The 25,833-nt window shown below is 37.8% G+C and overlaps 1 protein-coding gene across 2 annotated transcripts in view; it reads right to left on the reverse strand.

The window, feature by feature from the left end:
• Positions 1–25,833, reverse strand: part of ZFPM2 (zinc finger protein, FOG family member 2) — a 308,698-nt gene that overhangs the window by 135,449 nt on the left and 147,416 nt on the right. For both annotated transcript variants that reach the window (XM_057408222.1, XM_057408221.1), the window contains one exon: positions 21,319–21,437. In XM_057408222.1, the coding sequence (XP_057264205.1) occupies positions 21,319–21,437 (119 nt within the window). The remainder of the gene's footprint in view (positions 1–21,318; positions 21,438–25,833) is intronic.

Here is a 25,833-nt window from a genome sequence, read left to right on the forward strand (position 1 = left end):
AGAAAGCGGCCCTATACTAGGTCTGAAATTACCCTCCAAAGTACAATATGCATCATGATTTAAGTGATTTAGGAGATGCCAGCAAAAATTCGATCGAGCAATCATTAGTCTTTTAATGCATGTTATCATACTTGTCCCTCTCTTTGCATTAGGTTAAAAAAGCCTGGTGATTAATGTCACCTTTCTTCTAAAAATGTTGCACAAACAAAACAGTTCACCATAAAGTTTTAGTTTTTACATTAATTTTCTGATAGGATCTCTCTCTGCTTTGCTCACATCTAAAATCAAGGTTCACTGTAAAAATTAAAATTCAATGTATATCACATTCAGCTGTTTTAATGTGACCCCAGGCTGCTTCTATACAACACTAAAGGAAGGTATATTGTAACGGTTTATGGAAAACATCTGTTTTCAGACAGATGTTTCTCATAACCACTGGCTGCTACATAGCTGTAGACAGGTGTGCAGCGCTGCAGTATGCCACCAAGTTACACATTTTTTCCCTCTCTAGGGATAAACAATATTTTTTACTGGTTACAACGCTGCTGCTGTTTTCCTTGTCAGCACAGCAGAGTTGAACAGCTTCTTCAAGCCTGCGTGTACAGCAGCTTCTCCATTATTAAAATTCAACGTGATGTTACTAAAATCGTAACAGTTATAAAATAATGAAGCTTTTCAGGCTTCACAATCCTAAGTGTCAATCCAATACCATAACAATAATAGAGGAGTTCAAATAAAAAACAGATCTGCACAGTATGGCACAGAAATTGCCTCCCCTACACACAGCCCTTACGGTAGGTGTAGGAATGGGATCTCCTTCAGGCATAGGACCCTGAGCCATTTTGGTGGGAATTTCCTATTAGGTGGGAAATTCATGCTTTTTGATAGCTCCCTTTTTGACAGCCCCCTGATTTCACCTTTTTAACTGACATACTCATAGTAAAGAAAAAAGTCACAAAAAATACAAGGAGCAGATACACAGACTTTTTCCCACTGGAGCACTGCAACGCTGGGACACCACAACTCTGAGAGATTTCAATTTTACTTTACCTCTTGTCTCAACTGTTCGCCTCTCCCCTCCATGAAAGGAATAGAACGGTTCCACCTTCCAGGGCTTCATGGCCCATTTCCACCCCCTTACACTCGCTGCTAAAAGTACAATAGAAAGATCAGCAATTCCTCTGCTGACCATAGACAGGGCAGCCATGATCTCACTTTGTACTTTGCAGAACTTACTGAGTAATTGCTCTCAGATGATCTTCATCTCCTTTGAGTTTTGGGGGTTTTAATCTTAAAAGCTCCAATCCCCCTTTAAGATAAGCCCCCACTTTAAAATGAAACGTGTTGCAAATTCCAAACCCTCTCAAAATAAAAACATTTCTCCAATTAATTTCTGAAGATGAGTATAAAATGAAAGCAAGAAAGGTGGGTCTCAGTCTCAAGGCAACCAGAGCCATCTCAGCATCACCTACAAATTCCTACAGAGCCATGGATGACAAGATGACCATCTCTACCAAAAACATCGTCTTGTTCCCCTGTGCCCAGCTAGGTTAAGCTTTGACAACAGGACATTCACTTCTCAATAAATACAAATGCCTCATGAGTGATCCAAATGCAAAGGAATAAAGTGCATTAGTCCACACATAAAAAGCTGAAAGAATGATTCCAGAATCTTCATTTCTATTGAGTCTGAACAACAATAACTTTTCACCTTCCTGCAGCTTCATTCACTTAGGAAAAAGTGCAGCTAAGAGCTCCTGTAGTAGGGAGATTCAATTAAAACAAGCACCACTTTTTCCAGTCCAGATCAGAGGTAATGTATTTCTTTTAATGTGCTGTTCTGAATGGTGAAAAAGAGAATACTACTTTATGATAAAAAAGATCTTTTTTTCCCCCTCATTCTGCTTTCCATCTCTGCTTCATTTTACACAGGATTCTTTTCTCTTTACAAATCAGTGCAACATGTGTAAACATGGATTATACCACATCAGAAACCAAGTTAGCTATCTCAAGAGAATTTGTATCTCTGCTGTGTGTAAGTAAGCAGATTAATTCCTAGATCAGGCATTACCTAATGCATTTTCAATTCAATTTCTTCTTTTCTTTCTGCACACAAGATCAGGGAAGTGGGATTATTTTATTAATTTAACTAATATTTTGCATGTTTTCCCTGTTATCTTTCTTTCCTCCAAAATTTTTTGTTAGCTTCTAGTGAGCGACTTAGTTATGAGCAAAGACAAGAGAACTAAGCCCTCAACACTTCACAGAGAAATAAATGGCATGGGGAGTGACAAACTCTTCCTCCCACTGCAGTACCAGGAATAAGGAATTCTAACATATTTTAAACCCTGACCTGCAGCAGCACATCCTGCCTGGGGTAAGCTCAGTTACTGTATGAAATTTGGGAGAAGATTATTTATTCATTAACATTTATGCTGCTTTTATGGAAAATCTCAGAAGTAGCACATGAGCCAGTTTGTTTTTATTACAGCAGTGTCTGCTAGCACTGTTTAAGGTAAGAGTCTGTCAACATACAACAAAAGCGTGGGATTTACTGTGTAAAATCAGTCCACTGGCCCATCAAGCCTGCTACCTTGCCTCTGGTAGTACCCATGTCTGATGCTTAAGCAGAAGACATCACAGTAAGGCCTTAATACACCTGACTAATTGAGTGTAATGTTAAACTTGGGCAGGGGCAAGACATTACTTCTTGCTCTATGTAGCGTTCAACTAATGCCAAAGACGTGAAATGATTACATCCCTATATCAAGCAAAGTAATTGATAGTGATAAATGTATACAGACCGTTTTCAAGTCAGACCCATAACTAGCCATAGCAACCAGTGTACTACCTCCAACAGGTAAAATAACCACAAATTTAAATTTTACACAAAATTACCATTTAGTCTTTTTTTCTTAAAATCAGTTCCAAGAGCTACTTCCAGACAGTGTATTCTAAATGGCCCGGATGGGGTGGAGCTGGAAATTAAGGAAGGGCAAGTCTTGAGCATTGAAGGTGCCTTGAAGGCCAGTAAGAAAAAGGACAGAAAAACTTAGAGAAAGCAAAAGGAAGCACAACTGGAAGAAAAGAGGGAACAAGGAAAGACTGGACAGGTGAGAATAAAAGCGAAGGGGTAATTGCCAGAAACAGAAATAAGAGATAAAGATCAGGAGGTGGGGGAAGAAAAGTGAAGAGTTAAGGAAATCCATGTAGATGGACATGACATTAACTGTATGGAAAGAGCAGTTTGGGTGTGGACAGAATAGCAAAAGGGAGGCAATCAAAACCACTGACAGATCCTCACCTTTCCACAATGCTCCAGACTCTTTCCTGTTTAAAACCTTCCAGTCCTGCATTACCAGGTGATCTGGTAATATTCAGAAATATTCAGAAGCTCAGAACATGAACAAGATGTTAAATACAGCTGTTTTCTATGAAGACATGGAACAGCAGAAACTGTCAAACACATCACTAAATAATCAGCAACATGCCAATAAAAAAAAAAAAACACAAACCAACAAACAAATAGAGGCTTAATAACAATGGCTGGAGTTGATGCAGATCTCAAGGCATCTGGAGAGAGTTTTTGACCTCAGTTCAGGATAGCAAGGACATTTATGCCTCTTGAAATACTGTTATAATTAGTAGTTCTCCTACATAGTACTTTAATTCATCCAAACCAGAACTCATCTGTGCCAGTATTTGCACAAATGCAGCTATGATCTATAGGGCATACTATGACATGTAAGGTGATCCTGTACCTAGTGTCAAACTCCCCTTTTCAGCAAAAAAAAAAACCACCCAAATCCAACCAACCAACCAACCAAAAGAGAACCCTGGGATTTTTTTTTTTTTTCTAAAATGAGCAATTTTTCCCCCAGATATTTGTGAAATTAGTTATTTTAGTTGTCACCCCTTTCAGTGAATGATGTTCATATCTAAAGTTAAAATTAATACAAATGACTGAAAAGGAACAGCCTCATTACAAAGGATTTATACACAAACCCTCTTATCAATACCAACCTCCTAGTTCTTAGACTCCTAAAGACAGAAATATGGAGCTACAAATAACATTCATTTCCCAATTACTGTGCCAACCAGCTCTTTTTATTATAGACTGCATTTGCATTTGACTGACTGGCCTACTGGAAACACAGTGCTGCTAGACCATCATCAAGCATTTTCTCTTTTTCAAAGACATAATCCAGACTATGCGCACCAGTGTGCTATCAATTGGTTGAATCATTCCTTTACACGATAAGGGATCCCACTCTTGCAAATCTGGATTTTTGTTAAATACCTTCATGTTCCAATTTTAACCCATCAGTTCTGAAATTATGGGAATTTGTTGCAGAGCAGGCGTTCACTTGTCTTCTCTAGGAGTCTATTGATTTTCTTCTGTTTTTCACAGGTGGTGCGTCTGAGAATTCATTCAAAGCATTGCTTTGTATTTGCATTTTCTTTACAGTTAGTATCTATGTAGAACAGTCATAAAATTTTAGCCTTCTTTTTTATCATGAGTTGTCTGAGGACAGATTCTACCCTGCCCACTTTCTATTCACAATTTTTACATGAAGATTTTATAAACATTAGTTAAATTCACAGGCTGCTCTTTGCACTTCTGCTCACCATTCCAGGGAATAATGCTGTAACACAGGTGTTTGTTTAACCTGTAGGAAACCTGAGACCTCCAAAGTGCTGTTAAGCAGGTCCATTAATCTCTTTGCACCCTGATCTGCCATTTTAAACATGGTGATCAAATTATACTTTTCTCCTGTTCCTTGTCTATATTTTAGAAAGGGATATCCTCATTTTGCCATCTTGATTCAGACATTATAATAACAATAGCATGATTATCTGTTTTGTGACATTTAATAAGCTAGTCTGAATACCAACAACTTCTTGGGTCAGAAATCAGGAGTCAAAAAAATCAAGTTACATCAAATAAACTCCTAGAACTCAAATAGTCACAAACACTATTCTGCATTATTTATCCAGGTATAACTGTCTTTAATCTTCTCTTATTGCTTCTTATTTCAGTGACATTCATGATAAATTGTTTCACTAATCTACTGAAGGCCATGTTGTGGAACTGCGTATGTGGGAAAACACCTATGCATTATATATACATGTATATGTATACACCTATTTTCATACTGCAATGAAGTACCACAATACTTTGGGATGCACCTGAATTAAAGTTGGGAAAACAGAGAAAAGTCAGTCTTCCAAAAATTCTGTCCTGCACTGTGACACAGATGTCTAAAATGCTGACATATTTCATATTTTATTCAAAGATAAATTCTTCCTACTTTTTCAGGGATGATTTACAAGTGGCTCTGCTCCTCCCTCTATTTGTTACAATTAAAATAAAATGTAAAATAAAATCACATCTTCATTATTCATATTGTAGCCGAAAGCATTCACTTTTCAATGAAAACATGATAATGTCTCACATCTTATAGGCAAAAATACTGCTCAAATATCCTAATGCACATTTTACAGGGGAAGAATTTTACCTATATAAATCCACTTTGATTAGTTTTTTATTTTATTTCAATTGAAAGTGCTCTCATATATGATATTACAAGAGTAAGCGATGGCATTTAAGTGAATTGAATGGCTATATGAAGATAGGAAATTCAGTTATGCTTTTACTGTTAACACTGATGCAATGATTTATTCATTTTCATTCCACTTTTGTGTTTGAACAAACATAAACTGGAGTTACACCTCTTCATAACTACCAGCTGGTACATATGTGATAGTGGTAATGACATATACATATATAATCAGAAAAGATCACGACAGTATATATCTTTTACTCTGAATCAGAAACTTCCTGACCTTGTCTAGTGAAAACTATCACTCCTGTCATGTGCATGCTCATCTCTTTCAAAAAGCTGTGTCAAAAATTTAGTGGCTGGTGTGTCAAATGTAAGGAATTGTAATTAAGTTGAGAACTGTAAAGGAAATCCAAGTCAAACCACAAAAAATAGAGGTTATGATCAGAGACACTCAGTGATGAGCAGTGTTACTGAAACAGAAATCATTGGTAAACACAGCCCAATCTTAGCACACCACTCATATTAGTAGTAGATCTAAATAGAGCTAGGCATTCAAACAGAATCCAGTTCCATGAAAAAATATGAAAATGTCCAAATTTATTTTTATTCTACACTGGCATGACTTAACAGATCTATTAAAATATCACTTGCAGACATTCCCTCTAGAGCAGTCTAGTGGTCATGGCACTTGCCTTGCACTGAAAGGTATGCACAAGGTCCTTTGACACCAACTTCAGGCACAGAGCTATGTCACTCACATTTTGCAGTCCAGTGATTAAAACAACGGGTCATTCACTATTCATGTTTTATTTTTAATTTATTCTGTTGGACTTTTTTATTTATAAAAGAGTAAAAATTTATGTTCTTGAGCAGTAAGGGACACTGTGGCTTTCACAGATCCCATGCAAAACCTTCAGGGCTTTGCTTTGGTTTCTTAGACCAAATCCTGAAAAATTTTACACTAAGAGTAACCATATTTTTCAGCAAAACAGCACTATGGTGCTTTGTGTGTTCTGACTGTTGATCTCCACCAGTAACTGTAAACTGCTGCCACTGGTGTCAAGCTCAGAACAGAGAGATTTATGTTGGCAGCACATAATCTTCTGAGCATTTTAAAATAAATTTGGCACCAGGCCCTAAAAGGGCTCACCATCACTGATCTAGATTACATCCCTCTTTATCAGCAGATGAGTTTCAAAATTCCCATCTAAATAAATGCCCCAAATTTGTTTGTACTTTCTTCCACTAGATTTATGCATATAAGAAGAATTCCCTTAAATCATCTGGAAACTCGCTGCATTTTTCATTCACTATCTCTAAAATACTCATGTCTGCTGCTTTAGTGTGATGTAACTGTTGTTTATTACACTAATCTTAATTATCTCCATTTTAGCTTTTGCCTCCCACACTTGCTTGTTGCCATTGTATTCACGTCTGGTCTAAAACCAGGACCTAAGCTAGTTGAGGCCAGCAGCTGTCTTTTTAAAATCAGGTTCAGACAGAGTATAGCACAAAGGAGCACTAGTTCCTAACTAGAACCTCAACATGCTGCAGCACTACAGATGTTAAATATCATAATAAAGATTGCATCTTCCTTACACAGTGATTATTAGCAAAGCTGTACAGCTTTCAAAGAGCCCTTGTTTTTACTTTTCACCAGCAGCTGAAGCAAAGAACACATTTCCATTACAAGATGAAGCTGTACAATCTCATCCAACAAATGATCTCACTCTGACCCTCACACTAACTTTGCTATTAAGCAAAAACAGGCACATTTTCAAATATTGATTTCAACTAATGTCTGATCCTAACAGACATGATCTTATCGGGCCCCCACTATAATAGAAGGAGTGTCAGAGTTAAACAGAATAGGTTTAGATAAGATCACAATCTTTCTTAGCGCAATGTGATGCTATCGCTGAGTGAGTATAGTATTTGAAGTAATTATCATTAATAGATATTGGCAATAGGAAGAGTGGTCACTGCTAAGATCTAAACAAATTTGTGCATGATAAAATAAAACAAGTTTTATCTGAAGGGTAGATAAAGATATGTCATATGCCCTATGAGACTGCTGCTTGATTTTTTTCTTTGAAATGATGGATATGCAATTAAGAGAGAAATATTGCATAGAAATATTGCATAGCAATATTGCTACTTCAGTTTGTTCTGTACCTTCTGTTTTATGGCAAACTGCCACTTTAGCCTTCCCTGCTGCTTTCCTGACATCTATCTTGACGAGACATCCCATGCTGTGTTGCGTGGACAGACTCTGGTCTCGGGGTTTGCCTGAAGAGCCATGGCCACAGCTGATTTCATGGTGCCCTTCCTTGTTAGCAGAGTGATGAGTAGCAAGGAGCTGTCTTGCAGGAGGTGTGAGAAGCAAAGGGATATCTTCACAGACTTTAAGCCCTATGGCTATTTTCTTATTTGAATTATTCTTTGCAGGAATATGGGGCACAGGACAGCCCCATGGTGGGCTAGCCTAGATATCTCTAAGAAAGGTAAGAGTGGGCTGTGGCAAAAGGCACAAGAGAGGTACAAGGCTGACAGACACCTGGCTAGTTTGACTTTTGCCTCAGCACTCCTTCTGATTGTGGCAGACTTCCTGCATTTTCTGAAAGAAGGTACTGTAAAAGGCAACACCTGCTTTGATGTGGTGAATTCTCTGTGAAACTCTTATGTCTTTCTCCCCTGAAGCTGCCAGCATATAAGGCCAAAGCAGCACAGAATTAAAATAATAATTTATAGCCCTGGAATAATTGCTATCAACCTGGGAAAACTGAAAGCACTGGTGGTAGGGGAAAAAAAAATAGAAAAAGAAAAAAAGGTCAGTTAATAGTAATATGTGTGCTTTTTGCTTTTTGCAATGAACTAGCACAAGCATAGCTCAACTTCCATGTACCAATGCCATATAAAAATAATACACAAAATAGGGTGCAAATCTGAAACCCCTTTTAACTATTCTTCATAAGTAGAAATAAGCAAGTATGCAACACATAGAATTAAAAGGGCAGATTTCAAAGGACCGATGTTCCCTATCCCTATTCTGATAACAATATTAAACTCTAATATGTATTTTTCATCCTTAGAGGACTTACAGACATTAGCTAATTAAGACAATTTAAAAAATATTTCTAAATTAATGGGGTACTTGCCAAGATTATCCAAATATTGGTCTTATACACAAAAACACATATGCGGCTTTTCTACTTATCTTCATGTATTTGTCTTCTCAAATGTGTGATTAACTCCAGAGCACTGAAATCTTTTTGATAATCGCTGAAGATGAATGTATCAGGACAATCAGCAGCATATGGAACACAGAATGCTGCCAGATGTTAACACACTAAAATAAAGCAGAACCATCCACATACTCTGTATCTTGCCTAAAAATAATATACTCATTGACCTTAACCCTATCAAACCAGTCTCATCTTCAAGGTCAAATAAAATAGCAAATATTTATCTTCTATGGAGAGGTTTCTATGCTGTACTTATAGTGTTCAGTGTCATGAAATGCTAAGCATACCCCAGCCCTGCTGTTTTTGATTGAAGGCTTGGGGTGATCGGCACCTCCCGCCGGTGCTCAGTGCTAGGCAAAATCAAGTCTGAAGTATATTATTAGTCACCATTTAAAATTTGCTGTCATCATGCATTCCCTTTCATGGCTTTATATTTCTTCAAAGACAATACATGGAAACACAAAAACACCTAGTTATGAGAAAAAAATTGCAGGCATATAAGCAGTGATCTCTAACACATGCTTCATTTGGAAGAGATTTGCATACTTTGCATGTTTTCTTGAAAAAATAACTTTGACAATCTTTGTTATCCTAATAATTTTTTAAAGTGATAATATCAATGCAGCATACTGCTGCAGCTCTCGAGAGGTTGAAGACCATACTGCAGTGGACCACGGCAGTGAACACCATCCCCTGAACCACTTCATTCCCCATGCCTTTCAACTATCCCAAAGCAGACTTTGCAAGTCTCCTGTTCAACACCATAGCCAGAGAAACACAAAACAAGAACATCATGGCTGTATTCCTAAAGAGTCCAGAAGACCTCACAGTTATGGTAGTTATAGTGAACAAAGACTTAGATAGTCTTTGGTATGACCGACAAATGATTATTAAAGGTCACAAAACCCATGTATGCCACTAGCTAGAGCAAGCGTAGTAGGTGCTACTACAAAGCCACTTAAGCTCTGCAACAAGTACTCACAATAGGCTTGGAAGAGGGAATGCAAGGAATGTTAAGGAGGCACAACCACACCAAGTGGTCTCACATCTGTGAGAGGTCAAGCATCAAAACATGGTTATTCTTCTGATTTTCCACTACTGAATGTGGAGATGGAGAGGAGATTGTTTTCAAAAGTAACCAGTTTGTGTGCAGACTGCACCTGTTGTTGCTTCTGCATGCATTAAAGAGATTTACTAGCAGAGGAACAGTACCACAGAAGATGCTGGTGATGCCAAGAACCTCCTCAGAAATGTTTCCACGTCCAACCCATGTGTTCTCTGCTTTTCAGCCTGCCTAATCGGGGCTCTGGTACCTGATAGTGGATGACTGACTACAGAAATCAAGATTCAGCTTACTCCCTGAGGCATGCTGTACTGCCAGATCAAAGTGCACACATTTGGCATCCGGAAAATGCAATAACATTGTTCTCACGTCACAAATCTGTGACACAGAAACCCAGGACGAGGATCCTTATAAATCAGATGGTATTTCTTAAAAAAGAGGTACAGAATACTTAGAAACAAAGTTCCAAATAAAGCTGAAAATGCTTTGAAAAAAGCATTTTTCAATGCTTTTGATAATGAGTCAGTATTTGAGAGATTGAGAGAGTCAGTATTTAGAGAGTGTAATTCTAACTTTAGTTAGCAAGAAACTGGAGTGGGAAGGGAAAATACTCAGGAAGAAAAACCTGCAGGCAATTGGGAAGGGACATGCCAAAGAAATATAGTGGCTTCCTCATATCCCAGCCCGCCCTTGCTATATTCAGCTAGCTTTTGAAACCAGTATCCTATACTGGTGTGACCAACTGTCTAGCTTCCTGTAACATCCCATCTGCCATTTTCTGCAAAAACTAGCATCTCACTCTGGCCCTGCAAAGCCAATCTTGAAAGACTGTAGCTACTTGTGCGAATCTCTGGGCAGCTGAACAGGTGAAGTTGGCTGCAGGCATTTCTCAGCACCAGGGTGCCAAAAGCCAGAGGGTCATCTCCATTTCCTTCCCCCATGCCACTGCTCAGCTGTGCCTACACCAGTCCTGCTGTCTTGGTCCAGCCTGTTCTTAAACACAGCAGTCACAGATTTTCTACAGAATCCTCAATCTTCCTGCCTTTCACTCTCATTACTATTAGGAAGGTTTTTCTCATATCTCACCTAAATCCCCCTTGCTGATACCTACACCTAGGAATCCAGCAGCTTCACCTAACGCAACCCATCATAATCTTCCATAGACCATGATCCAGGTGGTTCCAAGAAGCTACAGAAAACCTCCACCACAGAAGCATACAAGATTAAGATGGTATTTTAGCTTGGAGAAGGGGAGGTGAATTGATCAGAGTGAAAAGAGAAACAGAAGAAAGATAAAATGAGTGGATCCCAAAAGACAGGAATAATGAAATCTGGAATTTAACAAATATGTATAACAAGATCCAATATTTAACGTAGTAAATGCAACTGCATCTGAGAGGAAGGAACAATGTAAAAGCTAAGAGATAAGACTAAGACATTCTATAAGGTCCACAGAAGAATTAAAAAGGAGCAACAGCAGAACCAGGCCTGCTTCAACACAAACAGAAAAGAAGAAACTACGATATTTTGGACCTACTATTGTTTCCTGCCTTATTGCTCTCTTCCCTTTATGCTAATTTGTCCCAGTTTTCTTCCAAAAGTGAGGACAACAGCTTGCAGGAGGCGGAGAGAGGGAAGAATCCTTCCTCACCTCCCTAACACCAAGGCACACCTCCCTCAGCTCCCCTAAACTTGTCTTTAATGTCCTCACACATGGCAGGAGTTCCAGTTTCGTCTTTTAAAAAAAGTGGTCACTCACCCCTCAGATCAGAGGCTGTCATGTGGAAAAGAAAGCTTTAAAGAAAAAAAAAGGACTTCAGGAAATGTGAACTGTTTATAATAAATACATAATAATAATAATAATTACTAATATAGATGAAACTATTATTAAAGAAAAACTCTTCAATGCTTTTTAGATATCAAATATCAAAAAAAGGATAAAAAAATACTTATCTGTGACAGGGAGAATTTTAAATTATAAGACCTTTTCCCAGAGTGAGAATAATCTACATAAACACGATGATATCTCAGATGCTACGTAGTTTATTCTGTGCATTATTCTAAATGCATCAGTAGCATTCAGACTACCATCCTTCCCCTTAGTGCACAGAAAGGACAGTATTTTTTCTATATAAACCTCAATTATTCCCTAAATATGTTAAAAGAGCTCTTTTTCATTTAAAAAAAACAACAAAAAAAAAAACAAAAAAAACAACCCCAATCAAACTATATTTAATGTCTCACAATTTGTGAAACATCTTGTGACTATATTGGTATATTTCCCCCTTTGCTCTATTCTATGGACTACTTGATAAAATGCATTAGTAAGAAGAAAGGGGTCTGGGTCTGGAGCATCTCTCTTATGAGGAGAGACTGTTTAGACTAGAGTAGAGAATACTGGGAGGGGATCTCATTAATATATATCAACATGTCAAAGGTGGGTGCCAAGAAGATGGTGCCAGACTCTTTCCAGTGATGCCCAGCGACAGGATGAGGAGCAATAGCCATAAACTAAAACACAAGAAGTTTCACCTCAACATAAGGAAGAATTGCTTTACATTGAGGGTGGCAGAGCACTGGAACAGGCTGCCCAGGGAGGTTGTGGAGTCTCCCTCTGTGGAGACATTCAAACCCTGCCTGGATGTGCTCCTGTGTAACCTGCTCTAGGTGTCCCTACCTGGGCCAGATGATCTTCAGAGGTCCCTTCCAACCCTAATGATTCTGTGAAGTTTATTAATTACTACTAAGTTATTTAAGATGGGAGATGAATATGAAACAACAGGAAGTCTGATGAGGCTATGCATATGATTTATCATGTGGTGGCCTGAGGAGTCACCACATGATTAGACTGACAAACTTGGTTCTCTGGGGTTGAGGCCCAGGGCATTTACAAACTTCACTCAGCACTAAAAATCTCAGGCCAACCTCTGTATTGCCCATATTTTAATGGCATAAAGTAGATCTGCTGCATCTGGAAAAGGACAAAATTTGCTACTGGCTATGTGATACTACATCATTAGAAAAGGAGCTACAGCTCAATGGAGAAGAAATATCAGCAAAATGTTAATATTTCATATAAAATTGGTTTTGAGGACCTAAGAAAAGTCAGGATTTTCTTCTGAAAAGAATATGCTACTTTTATAAACTCACACAGTGTATAGATATAGGTACAAATATATGTATTTACTATACTTATAATTTTTATATATTATACATTCACACACACTGTACGATGATTATTATAAATATTGAGGAGGTTTTCTATTTGAAACATTCAAAAAACATACTTTCACAGAAATCAGTTAATTTGAAACAACTAGAAATATCTTTTCTTTCATTTTTGAAAATTTACAGGTCACATCTCTCAAGCATAGTCAGAGAGAAAAGGGAATTTTGATCATTCCATCACAATATATGAAGGAGAGCAGCAAGCAGCTACCATCTTCACTGAAACCACAAGTCAATTCCTTAACTTGAAGTTATTTTTTCATTTAAATGGAGACAGACTATCATTTCAAATCTTGTTATGGTCATTTTGATATGGTATCTTGGTCTTACTTTCATTAGAACAAACAAATTTTGACACTACCAAAATGTGAATTTTCTTTTCACAACAAAATTTTCTCTACAGCACACTTCATTCCAAACAGCAATCTACTTTTGCCTCCACAAGTCTTAGGGAAAGCATCTGTTGATGTTTTCATAATCATATGTCATTTTTATATCCAGACAGTACATCCACACAACATACAGAGTACAACACAAGTGCTACCACAGTTCCATAAGCAACAGCATCACAGCATTTCCCTCCACTACCAACCTAAACTGAGGCTAACTACCCTTGGGCTGTCAAGCTTTATGGGTAATTGCCCCAAAGGAACCCAGGAGCACGCAGGACATTTTCTCTTCTAGTGGTCAAAGAGAGAACAAAAGCCTCCGGGTCTTTCAGTTCACTGCCCATTGTAGCTACCAAATTCTTGCCTTAAAAATGTAAATCTCTTTGTAGACACGGAGCTTTATAATTTACAAAAATAATAGAGCTAGAATTTCCCATGCTTGTTCTATGAACAACTGAAAAAAATGTGTCAACATTTTAGAAACTAGATTTTGTATCAGAATAAGAAAAACGGTGTTGTTTAATATTTAGTGAGAAGAAAGTTATCTCAAAACCTGCTGTATATTTAAATCTGACATTTTATATCTGCTTAGTCTGTAATAATATTTTTCATAAAGAAGTGTCACTATAAAAATTACGAATTTTAAAAGATTCCTCAGAGGACAACATTAATGTTAAATTCTTCATCTTAAACATAGGTGTATAACTTGTGCCTGTTAGATATTGCAGTGCAGTGAACTACACAAATGACATCAATTATTTCTCTTGCTCAGAGTTTTTCAGTAAGACAACATCCCATCATAAAGTTGCATTATAAATTTAGCAAAATCTACACTAGCAAAATATGTATTTGAATCTTAAATACTATGGTACAGAGAAGATAAGACTAGATGATCATAGTCGAGTAGCACAGAAATAAGCAGCTACTGCACAGTTAATTGTGGTGGTTCTCCCTAAACAGCTTAACAGTACTATACGTAATCTAGCACACATTGTCTTCCCTCTGCTTTTCCCCACATCCTAAAACAGAAAAGCCTGGCACTCGCAGATGGTGTCTCTCTCTCCTTCTGCTGTCTGGAAGGCCCCAGAACAGATTTTCTTGCCCTTTTTCTGTTTCAGGCTCCTCACCTTGCCTCACCTCTTCTGCCGGGCTATCCCCTTGGTCTGCTCTCAGCAGGTCCCTGGCAATGTGCCCAATGGTACTTGCCCGCTTACTTGCCCCCTTACTAAAATGAAGCGTGCTGAAATAGGACAGATACTTTATTGGGTTTTATCCCAGGGAACTGAGTGAGTTTAATGAGAATGATTGGTAACAGCTACTACTTAATTACAATAGTATAGGGATAAAAAAAACAAAACAAAACAAAACACCTTTCAAAGTGACCAGTGGTAGTTTTACACAAATGTTAAAGTTCTGTTGTTTTCATAAGTGTCAAAATGAACCATGGCTATGGGTAGTCTGAAAAAAAGGGCTGTGGCCAAGGAAAAGAGGTCAACGACCAAAAGTGATTTTATGTGAACATCGTCTGTTGACAAAAATACTACATTCTGGAAATCACCTGTTCAGAAATAAAGAAATGAAAAGGAACAAAGTAACTTCAATCCTGTCTTCATGTGAACATTTGTGGTTTGCTTTGTTGCTTATCTGTTTGTTGGGATTTTTTAGAACATACTGTATTTGTACATTCCTTAAACATTGAGTAGCTTAAAATTAAGGCTATGGCAATAGTATGCAGTACTAATACCAGGGTACTAACAGCATTTAGACAGAGGCATACCATCAATGTGCCCTTTCCTCTTCCTTTCCATTGACCATGTTGCTTTACCACCTGTTTGACACTCTGTAAACTACTTCCACAAGCTGGGAAAAAAACACTTTCAGCATTTTTCAGAACAGGGTGTTTATTTAGATTGTTACCACATCTTGCTATCATATTTGCTACATGTCTTAAATTAACCCTGTTGTGTAAGCGTGAAGAAAGAAGCAGATTTTTTTTAATTTTTTTTTTTAAGAAAAGAAGCATCTAAACTACAATTATGCACAAAAGTTTCAAAAAAGTTCTACTTCATTCTCCTCAACTACACATCTGTACAAATGTGAGAGCGCTTTATAAGAGGTGAGGCAATGTGAGGTGATGTGCTCTCCAGGGCCACTGTGGATGGCCCCGTGGATGTTCACATCATGTCAAGAATATCTCCATTTTTTAATGTTTCAGTTTATATGAAGTGGCCAACCCTAACACTTGCTGTGTGACACAATGTGCTGCTCAGAAGTGCTGTTACATTAACATCTGCTTGTGTTTGGAACAGAAGGAAGTGCTCTTTTAAGCTAGCTTTAAACATGAAGAAACTGACTGTAACAGCAGTGAAAATGAGAAATTCTTTTGTAGTCACCTGAGGTACTCAAAGGTATAAATGCATTATAACAAAGATTAGAATCAAGGTGCGTTACTCAATACACTATTTTTGGTAATTAAATATAAAATTGGCTCTGTGCAAATAAGATCCAAATTCCCCATTTACAGGTAAATAATTAAAGATAATAAAGAAACTGCCGTATCCCTTTCCATGTTTGAACAAGACAGGCAGAGACTGCAGCCTGACTACAGTCTGACTATAGGCAGACTACCAGCTGTCTCTCTGGCCATACAGCAACTCCAACCAAAGTGCCCAGAAAACCCTCGCATTACAACTCTGGAGATTAAAAGTTGCTGGATATTACAGATAGGAGGTTTTGACATGAAGTGACCAGCCACAGATTAGTGAGTAACTTAACTGCATTTTGAACCTTTGCTTCTCAGTCCCTCACACACTACCCAGCCAGTGTCATGCCTATGTATCTTCCACAAGAGTCACTTTGGCGCTGAACCTCTCAGATCCCATTAAAGAGTCTCTGCTGTATCCCACTGCTTGCCGGCCCAACCCTGCACACTTTCCTCCTGCAGATTCCCTTCACAGCCACACTGAATCCTCTTTCCCTTATCAGGCTGATGCAGACCTGCTCCATGCATTCCTCCCTGCAACAAGACAGCGAGAACAGGGGGCAGGATCCAGCTGCTTATTGTTTTCCTTCACAAACCCTGCCATGGGCACAGATTAACACCAAAACTAGATGGTGGCAGCAAAGTGAAAAGGCCTTTCAGAATGCCTGCACATGACGACCGGAGCGATGAAATGAGTCACTGCTCGACATCCATTGTGGGCTACACGGCTCTGTGCTGCTTTTGTTTCCAAGGGCCTCATTCCCACCAAGTTTTCCCCTCAAACAGGGAAAATATTTACAGCCAGGAAAAGGCAAGAAAATAGCTTTAAGTTGCATAGACTGACAGTGCCTCAAATTTACAGCTGCTTACACAGGGCGGATACTTTTTCAGTGGTTTGCATGACCAGCCTAGAAGGGTCTTCTGCTCTTCTCACCTGCCTGTTCACATTAGATTTGACATTTGCACAAATCCACTTTCCTGTTAGAGATAGGCATCACAAGCTAGGAGTTTCATGTTTAGAAATAGATCCTTGTCTACCTGTAGGTACCTATAAAGTACTGAATTTCTGTGATTACTGGTAAAACTAGCGATTAAATTGTGTTGCCTTCCTTGTAGAGCCGAGTTCTCACCAACTGTAGATAGCAGTATTGTGCAAAACTCTTCATACGGCTGTTTGTCAGAACTGCAAGATTATATTAAATCTCAGAGAGATCTGGAAACACACCGGTGATCTCTTTTTACTGTAAAACATGAGAACAAGCTCCTATTTTAGAAGCACACCTCTGAGGCTTGAAAAAACCTACTTTTAATTTTCTTGGGACTATCAACTATTATGGAACAGCTGAGTGGAAGAAATGGAAGGAAACGAAAGGCAGTAAGCTCTAAGCACAGTTGTGCACATGGATACAAACTCTACATGCAGCTGAGCACAGGAGAATTTTGCCAGCTTGGCAAAATTACTGGAAGAGATCGTTAAAAGTAAGTAGGAGATTTACCACTCCAGATATAATAAAGGTATCTAGATAGATAACTACAAATATTTAATAATTATGTAAGGAGTTCTTAAGTTCACATTGAAATAGCAATTGAATGCCTAGACAACTCTTCAGATCCGTGACCGACTTCTTGTTAAAAACAATGTTCTTAAAATTTCTGGTGTCTGCACGCAGATTGTTTCATCAAAAGTAACAGTGATGAGATGAAGGGCATTGTTTCATAAGGGGTTTTGATCACTCTGTAATTCATGAGGTTTGGCTAACTCCTAGATGGAAAAAATTAAGATCTTTATTAGTCATTGATCTATTCCAAGTGTACCATTAGAGTTTCACTATTCTGCAATCCTGATACGAACCTTGGTCTACCACATCTCCTGACAGTGCTGCAGCACGGCTGATGAAGTTAACAGCCACTATTTCTATTGCAATTGCCAACAGCACTTGAACCATTTTTGTTCAAGGTGCCCAACCTTCCACTACTCTGAGATGTATATTCTTAATGCACTTCAAGACAGAAACTTGAAAGATCTAAAAAGTATTTGACATCTGGCACAGTGACTCAATTAATTATCGTGCTGAATTAATTAGCTTGCACCGTCTCCTGAGCCAACAGCAGTGAGATTGTAGTCAGCAACACAACACTGCTTGAAAAAACGAGGCACTTCAACAGGATATTACACGTACAGGCTTATACAGTGCAGAGTAAAAAGGTAGTAAGTAAGCTGTAACTGTTATAGCTGGATAGTAAGTCCTGTGTGGCAATGTCCCATTGCTAACACTAAACAGTAAGTCAGGTAAGATACTTGTAGTCAGCTACAAACATAAAGAGACCAGCTGCAGAAATTGTGGCATTTACTCACCTGAAGTTCCCTGAATTTTTCTTTCCTTTCCTCTCTATACTAAAAATTCATGTTAAAGTGCTTCTCCAAAAAAAATTATTTGATCTCTGTAACAGTGCAATGTTTGAGGCTCTTGTTCAGAAATTAACTAAACATGCTGTCAGCCACTGAGGTGAACACTGACGTGTTTCATTGAATTCTAGGGAGGTGAGGCTTTATTCAAATGAGCTTTCCAAACCAGATACAAATAACTTAAGTAAACAAACATAACTCCCCTTATGAACAATAGAAAGCACGTATGCTAGTGAGAAAACTAATCAAATGTGTCAAGCAAACTGAAAAATAATATATAAACCAGAATCAGTTCAAGAAAAAAAAATATATGTAGAAGCTGGCACTGGGTTTGTGTTGCTTGAAAAATAAACTGAAGCTCTATCAGGTTTATATTTCTTCACAAAGCATTTTAAAGTAACAAATGTAGGATTACAGGAAACATCTGATGTTTGGGAAAAAAAAACAATACTTATGATCATAGAATAATTCAGGTTGCAAGGGACCTCTGGATGTCATCCAGTCCAAACTCCTGCTCAAAGTAGGGAAAACTTCAAAGTCAGGTCCAGCTTCGAAGTTAACTCAGATTGCTCAAGATCATATGCAGTTCAGCTTTGACTGTCTCAAAGGATGGAGTAGCTCAGAGGACAAAACAATGTTGCTGGCAACTACAATTCTGTTTACAAAAACTTTTTCAGACGTATTTACACTAGCAGGCAAAACAAAAATAAAATCTTTCAGATGTTAGCAAGAATAGAGTTTATGGTTTTTAATTTGACAAGAAACAAAACTACTTTTTTACCTGTTTGGGGAGAAAAAAAGTCATGAATGTTTTCATCCTCCATCTCTCTGAAGTAGGTTGAGAAAGTTCTTCCATCCTATTACAATTGTGAGACTAAAAAGGCAGCTCTGCTCACTGCTTGTTTACAAGTTTATTAAAACCAAAGTGTCTAAATGTTTTTGTTACAACAAAAGTGGTATTTGCCCAAATTTACAATGTAATAACATCTTAATATATGCATGTGCTACCAAAGGAGAAACAAGCTCCTTTTAGAGGGATTGTGGTTTCTCCATATGCCCTTCAGAAAACAAAAATTAAACAATACAATCAACTGCTGACATGTTGCAAATTCCTACAAATATCTGATGATGAATTTTTGTAATGAAAGGTCAATCATCATAATCTCCCATACTCAAACTTACTATCTTCAAGCCTTACATACCTGAGGAAGTGGTACAAGTGGACAGAGGAATAGCGAAAAAACAAAGGTAGCATTTTTCCTAAGGTATTACATGGACTGACTTTAAGCTACACCAGGAGTAAAGTTTCTATTGCATGAAATTTGATGAAAGTAGTCACAGAGGAATCTTAGAAAATTATTTGAATTCTAGGTAGTTGTTACAAATGATGCTTTCTGAAAAAAAAACCAACCAAAACATTTTGAGAATTCTACTAAAAGAAAAAAGTAGATGAAGAAATAAAAATGAAATGGATGAAGAAACTGGAAACAGACAGTAAAATTGTCCATTTTCCCCTTTCTAACAATAAGATGCTTTGAGTACTTTTGAAAATCCATCCTTTATTCAGGTGCCTGCATGAGAAATCTAATTTGGGTTGGGAATACTGACCTCTAGGAAACTTAGGACGGTTTCCATGCCACTTTTTGTAAAGTCTTGTTAGCACCTTTTTATTAATATATTACGCTAAACAGTCTATCAAAATCTTAAGTGGCTACTATGTACTTGTAACGTAATAATGCTTCACTACAATTATAACATGCATATTTACAGAAAGTAACATGCATACTATCCAGCAAGCCCTTAGAAAGTGAACTTCATTATACAGGCATAGCTTCTCCAGGAAGGAGTTAAAGACTATCAATTTCCCCCATTTCCTCCTATGTCCACATAACCCCTCTCTCACACTGTCCCAGATGGTAGTTCAGCAATTCAGCATTTCTCACTTTCTTCAGGTCCTCTGAGGGCAACACAATACCCCCAACACTGGGAACTTCAGCTTCTCCATTTACAGCACAGATATATGCACCCCAAATGTATGTGATGACATGCTTCTATGAAACAGTTCCACAGGTCTTTATGCTAATACGTTCCTGCAAAGCCTGCAACAGCAAACAGTGATCCAGCTGAAGATAATGGTTCTTCAGAAGTATCCTACAGGGTAATGCATGTTCCAAGATTGTCTAAACCCTTCTTCTACATATATTTATTGCCTTTCTTTTTTTTTTTTATCCAATACAGAGTCACCTTTCAGCTATTCTCAGAAAATTAGTCTGAACTACACACAAATAATATTGAAGCTCAGACTTAAAACCAATACAAATGAAAATGAAATGAAGACTGAGGAATGACATGATTTTCAGTGCACTGCACTGAAACTAGCAATGCAATATCTTGAATATGGTACACATACTTTCTGCAATCAGAATAAAAAACAAGGATAATTGAGACTATATTATATGACAGGTGACTTCTCTTGCCTTTCAAAATACTTTTAATCTGATGGAAGATCTTGCTACGTGCAGTAACATTTAACATTACGGCAAATTTAATGAATTTTATCCTAAAATAACGCAGCTATTTGTTTTCTATACAATCCATTAGTATAAATAAATTAGTCAGCAAGTAATGCTGTGAAAAATTTAAAAAGCCACTAAAAATCAGCTCTTAGTACTAAAATGAAACAGCCTGGTTCACCAAGCAAGGAAGTGACATTTCCCTTCTGTAAAATAACAAGTTAAATACTATTAACCTGTGCTCCAAATAACTTTACGTGGATGGTTGCCATAGATGAACTAATTGGAAAACAGCCAAGTACCACTGTCCATTAAAGCTAACAATGCCTGTTTTCAAATGCTCTGGCTGAGCAGTAATTCAGGCTATTCCCTAAAGGGCAACACACAATATAATGAAGCGAAGCGCCTCGGAGCATCTACATACCAAGGTGTTATTATTCAGATCCATCTTCCCAGCAAAAGGCCCCCATGTTGTTCCAACCGGAAGCTGCTGCCGGCTCTGAATCTTGCGCTCCCCATCTTTCTGGACCACCTCCAACTCTCCTGCAAACAAAGAAAACAAGCAGTGTTGAGAGTACTTTCACTTGTGCCTTGACAACAACCACCTCTGCCTTTGTGTTAGCTTTATACACAGAATGTTCTGAGGACCCATATAATGAGAATTAATTATGCTTGTCTGAAAAACAACTGATCTTGTCATCCTGGAAAAGAAAAATAAACCTTCTTCAATTATATTCAAATTTGGTTTAGAAAGTCCCATTCCTTTCTTGCATCTTTTCACACGCATTAGAGTTTGAAGGAATTTTATTCATAATAGCAGATTCACAAAAGTTCTGAAGAAATGCTGATGGGGGGGGATGACAGCTGAAAGGAAAGAGTGCACTAGCAGCCACACCTGGTGCATTAACCTCCTTGAGGCATTTTGCTGCACAAGACCAAATTCTGAAGCATTCAGCTACTAAAACTTTTCAGAGAAATACCGGGCAGTGATACAAATCCACAACTCTTCTAATTTTAAAGAAACTACTAAAAACATTTCCTACAATTATAAAACAGATTTTGAACTGTGTGAAGTTTTACAGCCAGCAACATTTCAGAATTAGACCCAAAATAGTTTACATTCTTACCTTTAGGTTTTAACACAAAATCTGTAAAAGCAGTGGAAAGGTGGTAGAGTGATTTTTTTATATTTTTTAGCGTGTACTAATTTGTCATTTTTTTTTACAAGCAAATTTTATTTTGCAAGTAAAGACTTCACAATGAACACCTAAAAGTAAAATTATTACTTTCACTCATTTAACTTTTCTGTTTTTTTCCCAGTGAAAAGAGAAAAAATATACAATTGATCATTACTGTGGAAGGAAAAGTAAGATTCAATCACCACCTTTCTCCCCAACATTTTTTTCATTTCATTTCAGGATTAAAATAGAGTCTGGACAGCCTCCTTCTTTGAAAACCATCTCTTCAACAACCCTATTTTTCTATGAACAAATATTCCAGTGAAAAATGGAGCAACAGCTATGTTTATACATATAATTTCTAACATTTTTTTCTAAAACAATTCAAAGAAATTCTGGTCTCAGACTTTAAGAGGGATAAAATGCTGTAGCCATGATTTCTCCTGACCTGTTTTCCCTGCCTGGTAAAGCCCCTTTCTCCCTTTCCATACCAACCAGTTGCAACAGTAATTCCTGGCTTTTGCATGAGCATGTCCCTTGTCAACAACTCTACCCCAAATCAGGATGGTGCTTTTCCACAAACAGGGTAAAGTCCCACTGTGCAAAAAGTCACCTCACCCCAGATTTAGAATTGGCAGCTGTTGTGAAATGAACCTTGGGCCAGAGGAAGTGAGTAACTCCTGGCTTACAAGCAGCCCTCACAGACTTCCGCGAACTAACCATTCCCATAGATGCCTGGATTTATGTTGCAGCCAGGCTGCAAAGCTCTTCCTTGTCTGCAGGGGTTAATCTCAACTGTTTTCCAAAGAGAAGACTTGGCTCCAGGTTCCATTTTCAAGCACAGAAATCTAAATTTCACCTCTGAGTGTTGCAGATTACAAAACTACTCTACGTAAAATTGTGCATCAGATCCTTCCTGCAAACTGGAACAAATCTAGGAAATAGAGCTGTATCACGTTACAAAAGCTTCTGTGTATGCGGGTGAGTCCTCCTCATGACAGTGCTATGACATTTTAAAAGGCAGTGTATGAGCAGAAAAGCTTATGGATTAATTGTGTCTAATTTAAACATATAATATATGTGCCCCCAAACAGGGGGAGAAGGGGGGGGGAAAGGCAAGCTTTTTTCCTTCTCACAGTCACATTGTTGCAAGTTGTATTAACTCTAAAAAAATCTCTTTATATATTAATTATGGAAGACAGAAATCTTTCTGGTATTGCAAGGTAACATGTTGATCACTTAGACATACTGCAGCATCTTCTCTACATAGAGATGAAAACTGTAGCATTTGCTTGCTTTTACGCACTAAAAACCAGCCATGTCTATGGACATGTCACTTTTAACTGATACCAGAGGAATCATGAGAATCTTTGAAAACCCTTTTAAAAAATAATTCAGCCTCCCTTTCTGCCACTGACATTTTTCATTTGAAAAGGGTTCAGACACAGTCAAACAGTGACTCCTTATCTGTACCTGTGGATTTACAAGCAGGCCTGTCTTTTAATGGATTAAGAACGACAAACTTAGGGCAGATCATTCAGTGATACCAAAAAAACCTACCTAAGTTTTAAGGTACACATCACTGCACTTTATATTTCAAATAAAATTAATAACATGAATCTTATACCTAGTATTTCACATTTGAGACAAACATAAAACCAAGCAATTATTTTCCATAACTGTTTTTTCTTTCCTCTAGTTGATAATCAAATGTATTAATATAGATTATTTCTCTCCTTTATTCTTTTTTTTTCTATGGTCCCAAGATGCAGTTTGGGCAATACATTTCAACATGCATGAATACACTGAACTACAGATGGGGTAACATCACGCTGAATTCTACTGAAGTGGCTGTATTTTCCCCACCATTCAGACCATCATGACAGAGGAGCAGACTGCAGACAGGGTTATAAAACATTTTACTACATAATCTTCCTGTATCCCTTGATCATAGTTCTCCAAAGAAAGATACATTTCTCTCTGGTCATGATGACCAGTAGCCATGTTAATGCTATGGCTGAATTTTAGAGTTGGGAATGATAATCTGCTTCTATGTTTGGGCAAACAGAGACATTTTGGCTGCACTGGTACAAGGTGCAGCACATTACAATTTGATCCTTGGCAAAGATTATTTTTTTCTTTCTTCCCACTGAAAATATTTGTTTATTTGGGGGTAAAAATTAACACTGAAAGTTAAAAAACCCCAACACTCCACATCAGGGTCTGCAGCATCTGCTAAGACTTATTTTTTTTTTTTATACCAGAGTCTGCATCTTTTGTAAAATCCCTGTATATGTTCCTTTGTCTGCCCTAAGCAGAAAGACCAGGGGCTGGTATGAGAGTTGTAGAAGAAAGATTACAAATGTCACTATTAAAAATCCTCTCCTGAATTCCCCTGACCCCAGAGTAAGAAGCCTGCAACTTTTTCTGCATTCATTTACAACATTTTGGTCCTCTGAAATATCCTATTTGGTGAATGCTATACCAAAACTACAGCATCTGAGGGGCCCAGCCCTCTGCTGATGAGAACAGGGCTGTCCCCTGCTCACTGCCTACTTCCAAAAAGGATGCTGGGTTAAGTGGTGCCATACCTGTGGCCCCGAGCAACGTGTGACCTCAAGGGATTTTTCTGGAAGAAAGAGAACCTCACCCTGTGACTCTTAATTAAAAGAGTTTGAAAAATACATCAGTGAGGCAAGATTTTGCCTTCAGCCTTAGAAGTTCAGATATAAGCCAGAAGTGCTCTCTGCAGCTAGTATCCCCTACTACTGCTCAGCATCTTCACAGATTACATCAGGAAGAGGATCTGAGATTTCATTGCTGTATCAACACTGGCAGTAAGAAGCATAAAGACTCAGTTGGTACTGACTCTTCACAGATGCTTGTCCATGGATATCCCAAATAGCAGGGAGAAAAGGAAAGAAAGGCTGAAACGCTGCTGCAGCTTCCTTTAATCTGTGCCCCAGCCCAATGAAAGCAGAAAATTCTGTGCCAAACACTGTTAAGAGATTCTGGTGATCAGCAACTGCAACAGACCACCTCAGTATTGAATATACTATTCCTTCATGTAACAGTAAATTACAATATATAGAATTAATTCACACCCCTGTGATAAAGCATGTGATAAATTCATCATCCCTATGACAAAGTCAAGAAGCAGTTGCATTTTGCTGTTTTCATCCCAGACTTCTAAACTGCCTGATTGGAAAGGACAGAATCATAATAGAAGCAGCACTAGGAAATACAAGTAGAGAAGAAATGATGCTTAGTTTATGCAAGTTAGGTAAAAAGAAATTTATTTAAGAGACATTCCATTTAGTGATATTTATTTTCCTTTCCCTTGCTATAGAGCAAGTTTGTTTTTTTTTTTCAGCTTGTTCTTCAGGAACACACTTATTTCCAGCTTGCTGAGTAAGTTTATACAAAATATTTGAGACACATAGTATGGGCTAATCAATTTTGGTAAAAGATAATGCTGTTAGTGCTGTGGGCTGTTTCTCTTATCTTGTTGATGTAGCATACTTTTAAAGTCTGTGATTACTCAAAGACTTATGATAGCTGCACTGTAAAAGAAGCCCCAAGTCATGACTCACCAGTAAAGCTACAAAACATCCCATGGCTTTTAAGATATTAGGCCACCTTGGTGGATACAAAACCAGCATGAAAGGACTCTATTTAGGATTCTTTTCTTACATACCCATATTGTTTCAAGGATGCTACATAGGGCTTGCATAAAATTGAAGGTAGAGAGGTCAGTTTAG

This window comes from Pezoporus wallicus, unplaced genomic scaffold (assembly GCF_028554395.1).
Source record: "Pezoporus wallicus isolate ANWC-B61680 ecotype Strahan unplaced genomic scaffold, APGP_CSIRO_Pwel_v1 contig_3815, whole genome shotgun sequence".
Classification (NCBI taxonomy): Eukaryota; Metazoa; Chordata; class Aves; order Psittaciformes; family Psittacidae; genus Pezoporus; species Pezoporus wallicus.